The sequence below is a fragment of the Solea senegalensis genome, linkage group LG1 (assembly GCF_019176455.1).
Source record: "Solea senegalensis isolate Sse05_10M linkage group LG1, IFAPA_SoseM_1, whole genome shotgun sequence".
Classification (NCBI taxonomy): domain Eukaryota; kingdom Metazoa; phylum Chordata; class Actinopteri; order Pleuronectiformes; family Soleidae; genus Solea; species Solea senegalensis.
The window spans coordinates 42,187,446-42,197,794 of NC_058021.1; the positions used below are offsets into that span (position 1 = coordinate 42,187,446).

At 42.6% G+C, this 10,349-nt stretch overlaps 2 protein-coding genes across 2 annotated transcripts; one reads left to right on the plus strand and one right to left on the minus strand.

Moving 5' to 3' along the window:
* The first annotated feature begins 374 nt into the window (after positions 1-374).
* Positions 375-6,868, plus strand: rheb (Ras homolog, mTORC1 binding). The gene is made up of 8 exons (XM_044035696.1): positions 375-930; positions 2,897-2,968; positions 4,615-4,682; positions 4,775-4,857; positions 4,960-5,016; positions 5,207-5,254; positions 5,541-5,622; positions 6,265-6,868. Exons 1-8 carry the CDS (start codon positions 879-881, stop codon positions 6,355-6,357), a joined length of 555 nt encoding a protein of 184 aa, XP_043891631.1. The 5' UTR covers positions 375-878; the 3' UTR covers positions 6,358-6,868.
* Positions 6,869-7,579: 711 nt separating this feature from the next.
* ly97.3 (lymphocyte antigen 97, tandem duplicate 3) lies at positions 7,580-9,162 on the minus strand. Its single transcript, XM_044035708.1, has 4 exons — positions 9,077-9,162; positions 8,824-8,884; positions 8,154-8,276; positions 7,580-7,748 (listed from the first exon to the last, which is right to left on the minus strand). Exons 2-4 carry the CDS (start codon positions 8,870-8,872, stop codon positions 7,642-7,644), a joined length of 279 nt encoding a protein of 92 aa, XP_043891643.1. The 5' UTR covers positions 8,873-8,884; positions 9,077-9,162; the 3' UTR covers positions 7,580-7,641.
* Between the last annotated feature and the right edge of the window lie 1,187 nt (positions 9,163-10,349).

The window sequence follows — 10,349 nt, forward strand, 5'->3', positions numbered from 1 at the left end:
TAAAACAAAGTAAAAGTAACGTTAGGTGAAAGCTAGAGTGTGTAAACTGAAGCAACATTAATTGGTAAAGTCACATGTTGCCTCTGAATTTCCCTCAGCTCACCCTTTCCTCCCTAAGGGTGATGCAGGACATGTATGCAGGTTTGTGGGTTACTGTAAAAACCTAGTGGTCTAAAATGGCAGCATGTGTAGACTGAGCCCACTCCTGGTCTCATCTCACGTGACATTTTACAGAAAAAAAACGTGCTGTTGCACACTAATAACCAATATAACGTGTGGTAGTTAAATAGATTCCATTGTGTCTTAATCACAACATTACTACATTGCAGCAACAACAACAACAACAACACAATATGAATGATGGTACATCACATACATGTGCACATCCTCCTCAGTCAGGCCTGTATCTCTGCTCTCTGACCCTAAACACAGCATGAATGACACTGCACTCATCCACAGCTTCACGTCATAGTGTCTGTAACAGCCAATCACGTGTCAGCATCTCTGCGCTGCTCCTGCACGGACAGCTGCTCTGTCCAATCAGAGCCCGCCTTTCCTCCGCGCGCAGCCAATCAGCGAAGAGCACTGATTACTAATTCATTACATCGCAAAGGGGAGTGACGCAGTTATTGTAGATTCACAGATACTCCATGTCTTTTTTCCCAATGACCTGAAATAACGTTTATTTTCAACAAAGCTGTGTCACGGGCGCAGGAAAGACGAGGAAACACGAGGAAACACGAGGAAACACGAGGCGCTCTCTCCCGCGGTTCACTGGAGGCTGTATGTCGTAGCTCTGCGCCCCTTGGACTTGGATGCCATTCCGGTTGGAGGTTGCGGTACAGCCCGAGGACTAGATGCGATAACCAGGACGAGATATGCCGCAGCCCAAGTCACGGAAAATCGCCATCCTCGGGTACAGATCCGTAGGTGAGTATCTCGCGTGCGTGCGTGTGTGTGTGTGTGCGCGTGTGTGAGAGAGAGACAGAGACAGAGCGGAGACGTTACACCTGAGATGCGACGCGGAGGCTCGATTTAAGCGGCCTGCACGGGTCAGTGTGAGAAGCGTCTACGCCCCCAATAATAGACTTCAATTACAGGGAGTAGCATCTGTCACGCAGCATCACCAGGTGACACGCCGTGGCCTTTAGTGGGCCTTTAGTGGGCTTTAGTGGGCTTTCAGCCACCCTTCATGTGTACGAGATAACATATGGATTTAATTCCATCAGTGATTCTTAGAAAATGTGACTCCACGCTGTTGCACCTCCAGGCCTGATGGAGGACCACTGGATTTGACGCAGTACTGTGTGTGTGTGTGTGCACTTTTGCATGCGGTAAAATGATGTGGAGGATGTGAGAATGGCATGTGACTGCAGGCCCTGCAGACAGGAGCAACTAAACACCCATGCAATAAGATTATTTCCACTGAGACCAGTGTTGAGTTCAACATGGCTGACTCTACTCCACAGTGAATTGATACAATATCAACTGTAAGGTTTGACAGTTTATGACCTTAAAGGTCCAGTGTGTGATATATAATACACCACCCAATATTGTAGTATGTTTTTACGAGTGGATAATCCCTTTCAAATAACTATCATTGGCTTTTTGTGGCCCTAGACTGAGTCATTTGTACTGTGTGTATATATATATATATAGGTTTGTAGTCAGAAATGGTAAATGGATGTGATAAAATCAGCAGGAAGTGCCCTTCTGGATGCCATTAATATGTGGCCTCAAACACTAAATATACATGGATTGTTTGGGAGGAAGGAGTTCCTTTTTATGGAGGAGAAAGGTGATGCAGTGCCCTATAAGATGCCCTTGTAACTTTGTTTCCTGTGGTTGACCTTCCAATCAAATAGCGTGCCGTTATGAAGTTCCCTATTGGCCCCACATGACACATGACAGTATCCCAAAGGGTGCACTGAGAGGAAATGATATGCAGTGCTGTATAGAAAATGCCCGTCTCTGTGTTAGGAATGAATTAAAGTCAAATAAAGTGTGGAGGTCCACACTTCAGACATGCCTGCCTTCAGTGCACTAGTGGTGCCTGCCCCACTGGTGCGTAGTATAATCCTTTTGTGTATGTATATTTTCATATTAATTTACCACTGCTGCAAGGTGCTGGAAAAGCATTCAAAATAACATTGAAAGTGCTTGAATTGGAGCCTGGAAAAGGTGTATGAAGAAGCACAGAAGCACCTGAACTTGGATTACCGACTTGGAAAGTCAGAGCCACCTCCACATACAAACACTGCTATTTTTACCATTAATAGCACTTCTGTCATATTTGTGTCACAGGAAATCACTCGTACACGGTTTCATGTTTGACCATGAAATGGTTTCCATGGTAGCCCCGCCCATGTTTTCACACTTTAAGCTGCCAAGTTGACCGAGTTCTGGATGAAAGCATTGTATTTTGCACACACTATCACTAACACTATCTTATTAGGTGTCACATATGTTGGACTCACACATTCACTTTAAATGGAGCGGCATCAATATTTGACAAAATGCTCTGCGCGTGGCAGAAGTTGAGGAAAACGCTCTGGGACGTCGTCACTTTGGCTTTTTATTTTTGTTGGACAACGTTACATTAATAAATAGTGAAGGTCAACAATGGCGGACACATTACATGTAATGTAATGTAAAGTAAAAAAAAGTAACACAGCCATCACAACAACATTAGCAACTCTTCCTACGGAGTCAGCTGTTCGTGTGAGTGCAGTGTTTTGGCCCAATCCCATTTTAACAGTCCTTACACACTGGGTCATCAAAACAACCACCTGAGTCTTTTCATTCACATGGAAGAGTCATTGGTAAAAGGATGATACATCAGTACAAAAGGTCTGTGTCTTATTTATTTCTCGTGTGTGTGTGTTTGTTTTTACAGGAAAGTCGTCTTTGACAATTCAGTTTGTGGAAGGCCAGTTTGTCGACTCCTATGATCCAACAATAGAAAACAGTAAGTGGGAAATGAGCCATCATGTTGTGATCTGTGTGGTGAGTTTAATCCAATATTACTGGAGTTAACTCAACATTTAACAGGTTATAATGTTAAACAATGTCTTGTGTTCTGTTATCTGGCCTGTATCCATTGATATGTATTATTTATAGATTTATTTGTGGTTCACAGTTGTCCGATGCATGTGTAGAAGTACCACATATGTTCTTTATTTGCTATACCTGTCTCGAGGATGGCTTTTACAAAAGAGAATGTAGATATGGTCAAACAGGGGAATATAATATCCATCCATCCATCCATTATCTACCACTTTACCCACATATAGAGACAAACAGCCATTCACACCTGTGTGTACCATGTACCTAATGTTTTTGGATTGAGAACCCAGAGAAAACCCACGCACACGTGGGGTGAACATGACAACTCCATGCAGAAAGCCCCTTGTTCCAATCAGGGTTCAAACCCAGGTCACAGGACTACACCAACAGTAAAAATAACATTACATTACCTGTCATTTAGCACAAGTACAATACAATAATACAATACAATAACAATACAATAATACAATACAATAACAATACAAATGTGAAAACACAAACGAGTGAATATAAATGAGACGGACAAACGTACTGAGACATTAATGACTTCTGATTTTTTGATCTGTCAAAGTCGAGTCCACAAGTCGTTTGATGACACATGACAGTGACACAGCGGCGGAACACAGCTCTGTCTGTCTGTCTGTCTGTCTGTCTGTCTGTACAACAATGATCACACGTAAATTTAAAAGCACAGCAGAGATGCTGCTTCAGGTGACCGTGTCTCTCGTCGTGTTGTGGTCGTGCGTTTCCTCGCCACGTGCCAATGTTATTTTTATGACAGTTGTTTAAGTCCATGAGCACATGTCAGTCTAAGCAAATCAGAGGCGGCGGTTGCATTGTGTGTGTAGGAGTTGTGTAAAAAAACTACACAACTCCTCATGAGTCCAAGTAGATAACTGTCATTTCACGTCTTAATCTGATGTATTAACATTTCTAAACAGTAATCATATAATTAGACTGAAGCAAACACAGCAGCTGCTGATTTCATCACTTCAAGAAGTTCCTTGAGAGAAACTCTGCTGTTATCATTTGTGGTTAAAATTGCTCCCTCTGTGATTGGTCAACGGCAGGACGTGACGTCCCTGACCCTGAGAGAAGAACCTCGCTTGAAGCGACTTTAAACAGTCTGCGTTGCTGGAGGGGAGAACACCGGGTCATCCATCAACCTCCTAAACACACACATGTTCCCAGACACTCCAGAGATTTGAGTGTAAATGTACCTGCAGGCTGTTTCTGTGTTTACTCACACACACACACACACCACCCTGCCTTGCCTTTCTCAAATGTGTGGTCTACCTCCACCTATAAATAATCCTTGGATGGTCTCCACAAAGTGAGCCATCAGCGTTATCACTGACATGCCTCAGCCCTGCTGCAGATATCGACATGTACGCAGTGGTGCCACGCATACACAGATGCATCTATAATGTATCTATAATGAATCTATAATGTATCTATAATGCATCTATAATGCATCTATAACAGGGTTGTATCTCGGATGTGCCTTCACCTCAGTATGTTCCAATCAGTCTTGTCTGTTCTTTGCAGCTTTTACCAAAATGATCACAATAAATGGACAAGAGTACCATCTTCAGCTGGTGGACACAGCAGGACAGGTATTGATTTTCATATGAAAACAGTGTTTCATAGTTTGGTCATTAGTCGATCAATATGATAAATAAGCATTTTCTCCATTTTCTGTTCATAGGATGAGTACTCTATCTTCCCACAGACTTACTCCATAGATATCAATGGTTACATTCTGGTTTATTCAGTCACATCTAATAAAAGGTATAGTTTAAACATCACGCTTAATCAATGTCTGTTATTTTCTGTGTGATTTTGGGGGAAAGCAGACTGAGAAGTGAACTACTCTTAACTTCATTCTTGCAGCTTTGAAGTTGTACAAGTTATCCATGAAAAACTGTTGGACATGGTGGGGAAAGTTCAGTGAGTATCTCCTCAACTCAGAGTCTAATGCAGTGTTTACCAATTCAGAATGACAGTCGCTGCTTTATGTTGTGAAAGGTTCACTGTGTGTTCCCAGACATGCTGTATATAATATATATATATATATATATATATGATAATAATAAGTCATGCATAAACGTCACTGTACCGTTCATTTCCTCCAATGCAGAGTACCAATTATGCTCGTCGGGAACAAGAATGACCTACATATGGAGCGGTACGTCCAAGCACACCGACTGTGCCTTAAATGTACACAGACCGCATACATTAGGGTGAAAGCACAAGACTTCAACATGGTCTCTGTCCATTTCTTCTATCATTTTCTACAGGCTGCAGGCACTTGTATCGTCCTTTAAATAAATACAGCGCACACATCATCTTTTACAAGATCAGAACACATTCAAATCCCAGAAATTCAAATTTTCCAAAGGATTTGAGAGGTGAAGCACTTTTGTGTTTTGTCCTGATGTGTGTGTGCGTGTGTGTGTGTGCTTTTTCAACAGTGTAATCAGTTGTGAGGAGGGTAAAGCATTGGCCGATTCCTGGAACGCTGCCTTCATGGAGTCCTCGGCTAAAGAGAACCAGGTGAGAGTTGAGGGTGTTCAGTTAATGCTCATATCCATATTTATCTCTTCTCTGTTACACACATGACAGTTAGCACAGTCCCAGAAACACATCAACGTATATGTGAAGCAACGTGTCTCCAGCTGTTCTCATGACACGTGAAGACGGTTGGTTCTGAAGCAGACGGAGACAACGCTTTACTGGGTTGTCTCTTTAAGCAGAAGTCTCCTTGGACAGTAGGGGACAGGTGGACGAGAGCCTGGAGAGAAGAGGAAGGAAGGTTGGTCGGAGCAAGACAGAATATCTGTGTGTGAATGACAGTGAGACAGGTGAAGGTGCAAGGAGTTTAAATACCAACACAATGGATAGTGGACAAGAGAGGTGAAGAAGAGAAGACACACACACACACACACACACACTAGCCAGGTACCGGTGATAACATCAAGATCAACAATTTTATTTTATTTTATTTTATTTTATTCATCATGGTGGAAAAAGCAGAGGAAACCTGGTCACGATCAACATGTGCGACAGAATCTTTCATCTGAAACCTTCGTCTTTCAGGAAGTCGACTAATATGCTTCAAATCCGGTTAGCAAAGCGCTAACGTAAGGCTGTGTGTGTGCGTGTGCGTGCGCATGTGCGTGTGTTTTCTCTCCTCAGACGGCGGTGGAAGTTTTCCGGAGGATGATCCTGGAGGCAGAGAAGATGGATGGCGGTGTGCAGCCGGGAAAGACATCCTGCTCCATGATGTAGAGCCGCCCAATCAACACACACAGGACACTGCACTGGGATATCCCGTTACTTGAAGGCTAGCTGCCAGTTTTCTTCCACCTCAGCTGACTCCACCCCCCACCCCCTCCCATCCCCAAGAGTCCTAAATATCCAATATTGTCTATTTATGGCTCTGAATCCACTGTTATTTATCAGTATTTCCTATTCTTGGTTTTCTTCATGTGTTTGAAAAAAAGAGTGGTGGCTCCTTCATCTTATATTCCCACCTCCTCCTCCTCCTCCCTGTGTGTGTGTGTGTGTATCAGAAAAACAACCGCGACTCTTAGCCTCTCATTATGCAGCTCCCATGTAGGCTACGAACCCCCATCAATTCAAAGTAACACAAGTTAGGAGACGTACGGGGATGAAGGTTTAGTTGAACACGGACTTTTGTTCTGAAACATCGTCAGTAAACAGCTCTTTTTCTACTTCCTCTCCACGCAGTGTCCACCTCTCTGTCCCTCAGTTTGTTTTGCATAGCAGTCACTGTCAGCCCCCAAAAAACAAAAAAATAAAAACCTGCATCCATTTTCTAATGTTGAAAATGTTGTACAAATGTTTTTGATTGTAATCATTAAAGCAAAAAGTGGTTATGTAAATCAGGCTCAAGCACCGACTATTACTGTACTGATGATTGTGATTATTCAGCACAAGATCAATACATGAGGCAGTAATAATAATAATTTATCATCATCATTATTATTATTGTTATTATTAATTATTACATGAGGTAGACACACACACACACGACCTCGTACAGAGCTCTGGACGTCATGTGACTCCACTGGTGGTTGCTGGTCTTGGAAACAGCTCAATTATACATATTATTATTATTATTATACTTAAATAGTGCAACAAGGAAATGTGATAATTATGTCAAACTAAAATATTCTAATAGCTTTACATTCTATTTACAGTGTAAGTGACATTTTAACCACAGACGGCTGTTTGTGACTAAATAAGGTGAAGAAGACACGACCAACAGGAGCAACTGTCATGAAAATCCTCTTAACAGAAGCAACAGAGAACAGAATCGTAGCTTTTGGATCTGATCCTCACAACATGATGATTTACCTTCTGTCTCAGACTAAGAATATTTATTAATATTTAGAGTATTGGACTTAAAACATCACAGAGGAGCCTCTAAGTCTTTATGTGTCTTTATTATTCCCACTAGTGATGAAAACATCTTTTCACACATGGGAACGTTGTTCAAACACCTTTATTTTTCTGCATAATGACGTTACTCAAACAGAGCCTTGTTTTTTAATAGGTGTTGCACATGTCGTCACTGCAGCACTTGATGTCAATGAAGGCGTTCGTCTTCAGCATTTCACAGTCGGACAGAGCCATGCATTTCTGGTACTGGCCCACTGACAAAAGAGGGGAAAAGAAAAAGAAGGATTTCATCACAATATTCTGTCACTAATAGGCTGAGCAATTAAAACAAATCTGAGTTATTCCCAGACTTTTCTGTGGTCACTTCATTATTATGATCATGTTTATTCTGACACTTAAAGAAGATCAATATCTATTAAACATGTTCACTAATGTTTAGTTCTGTCCAGACTTCAACAACATGACACTAAATTTACAACTAAGTTGAAATGTTAAGGATAATCTAAACATACAAGAAGTGGAACATGAGTTCTTTTAATATTGACTGAATCTTTAGATTTAGTAGCACCGACTCATGTGGATCAGGGGAGTCCTGTGACTGCCCTGAGTCCATGACTTTGTTAATCATCTCATAGATTGAGAGGTTTTAGGAAACCCACGTGGTCCTCTGGTGAACTTGGCAGCAGCACAGCCGTCCTTCTCTGGTTTACATGTCTCTACACTGAGGTCACAGTGTCCTCCGGCGGTTTTGGGGACACATCGGTGGCAGTCCAGGGCGCCACCTGGGAACAAAAAAACCATGACGACGATGATGATGATGATGATGATGATTGACAGTCAAGTCTGTCAAACTGTGGTCATTTAAATCTGACCTGAGAATCTAAACGTGTTAGAAAGGACATTAAGACAATAAGGACATTGACTTGCAGGGTCTGTGCATGATCCAGCTCCACGGCCACGTCCCACACAAGGTTAATAAACGTAACGTTTTTACGAGCACAAAACAAATGACGAGCTCTTTATAGTTTGTCTTACTTGAAACACTTCCTTACTTCTAATGACATGTAATGAAACGTAAATGTTGCTGTTTGAACTTAAAGGAAATGAATATTGAGATGAAATGTTCTGTTTCCAATGGAAAAGTAATTGCTCACCCTTTAGATTTAGAGTGTCCAATAAACAATAAGTAATGGAGGTTCGGTACCTTGCTCACTGGTACCCCAACTGGACCCGGCGGGGACTCAAACTGGCAACCCTTTGGTCGACTATAATGTGAGTTTGTGACAGCACGTGGTTGTTTGTTGAGTGGAGAATGAATGACAGACTCACCAGCTGTAAACAGCAGGGCGATGCTCAAAGCCAAGACCACAAACTTCATCGTTCTCTTCAACTGTAAGAGAAGAAGCACACGTTTGATCATACTTGACTAATAATCACACTTTTGTGGCTCGTAAACAGGAATAAGCTCAATTGAAATCATCTTAAATCTTAAATCTTAACACAACACGTTCATTTACATTTGGTAGCAAATAAAAAGCATCTTTGTTACTAAATATATTTGATGAAACACTGCGTTACATACCGGGCTGTCTTCTCCTTCTTGGTTTCTGACAATAACTGATGTGGAGTCATCGACCTCTGCCTCTTTTTATACCTCCTCACACTTTGTCCAGTCATGGTATCAGGGCATCATTAAGTGGCAGATCTCTGTTAAGTCAATATGCTCCGCCTCTCGCTCGCCCTGGGTAAACTGTGCTCAGGGGTCACAGTCTGTCAGTGTGCAGACACACGTCCACCCTGTGTCCACTGTGTCTGTGTTATTTATGACAGCATCTGTCACACACACACTCATTACTGGGATTTGTGGCATTAGAGGACAAGTATGTTTGCTCTGTGTGGATTATTATGGCCGACCTATTTGAAATGAAGGAGTAAAACCTTTGGCTTAGTTAAACCACATCAGCACAATGACGTGAAGTTACGGTCTAGATGATCATGAAGCAGCAGCAGCAGCAGCAGCAGCAGCATCAGCAGCAGCAGCAGCAGCAGCAGCAGCAGCAGCAGCAGCAGCAGCAGCAGCAGCAGCAGCAGCAGCAGCAGCAGCAGCAGCAGCAGCAGCAGCAGCAGCGACGTGGTGGAGTTAGAAACAGTGACTCCTCCATCACTCCTTCTTTATCTGGTAGTGCACAACAGTGGTGACCGGTCTGTTTAACGTCCTGAACATGACACGTGTCATCATCTGTCGGTGGAATCAGGAGGACACGCGGTTTACGCCGACCATGAAACCATCTCAGTCTGTGCACCCTGGAGAGGTCGCCCATGACAACCATTCACACCTGTGGTCAATTTAGTGTCCATTTACCCCCTGCATGTGTTTGGACACACACACACACACACACACGTATGTAAACCCCACACAGAAGTCGGACCATGTCACGAACCTGGCTCTTTTTTGTTGTGAGGCAACAATGTTAGCCACTATACCGACATGTGGCCCAGCTCTATATTCTTCTGTAGGTCATTAATAATAACATTTCCTCTCATGTGTGAGTGTGTGAGTGTGTAAATGTTTGCTCTGCAGTGGACTGGCCATCTATCCAGGAAATACCCCACCGTTCACCCTTTGTCAGCTGAGCTGGGATTGGCACCAGCAGCCTCACGGCCCTCATGGTGGAGGACAAAGTGGTAGATAATGAATAAATGAATAAATGAAAGAGTGACTGAGGACTAAGAATTTCCCTCACAGTAAGTTCCTGCTTCAGAACGCAGTAAATCAGTGTCTTTTACATAAAAGCACGTCAAACAATACAAAAGCTTTTTAACATCGAACCCATTCACATGTGTCAAAACGTCAC

Excerpts from the sequence above, each read along its gene's own strand:
- rheb (XM_044035696.1), top strand. The coding sequence starts at position 879 with ATGCCGCAGCCCAAGTCACGGAAAATCGCCATCCTCGGGTACAGATCC. Across the intron at positions 931-2,896 it reads CCTCGGGTACAGATCCGTAG|GAAAGTCGTCTTTGACAATT; the intron begins GTGAGTATCTCG and ends TTGTTTTTACAG. Across the intron at positions 5,255-5,540 it reads AATGACCTACATATGGAGCG|TGTAATCAGTTGTGAGGAGG; the intron begins GTACGTCCAAGC and ends CTTTTTCAACAG.
- ly97.3 (XM_044035708.1), bottom strand. The coding sequence starts at position 8,872 with ATGAAGTTTGTGGTCTTGGCTTTGAGCATCGCCCTGCTGTTTACAGCT. Across the intron at positions 8,277-8,823 it reads CGCCCTGCTGTTTACAGCTG|GTGGCGCCCTGGACTGCCAC; the intron begins GTGAGTCTGTCA and ends TTTTGTTCCCAG. Across the intron at positions 7,749-8,153 it reads CAAGTTCACCAGAGGACCAC|TGGGCCAGTACCAGAAATGC; the intron begins GTGGGTTTCCTA and ends CTCTTTTGTCAG.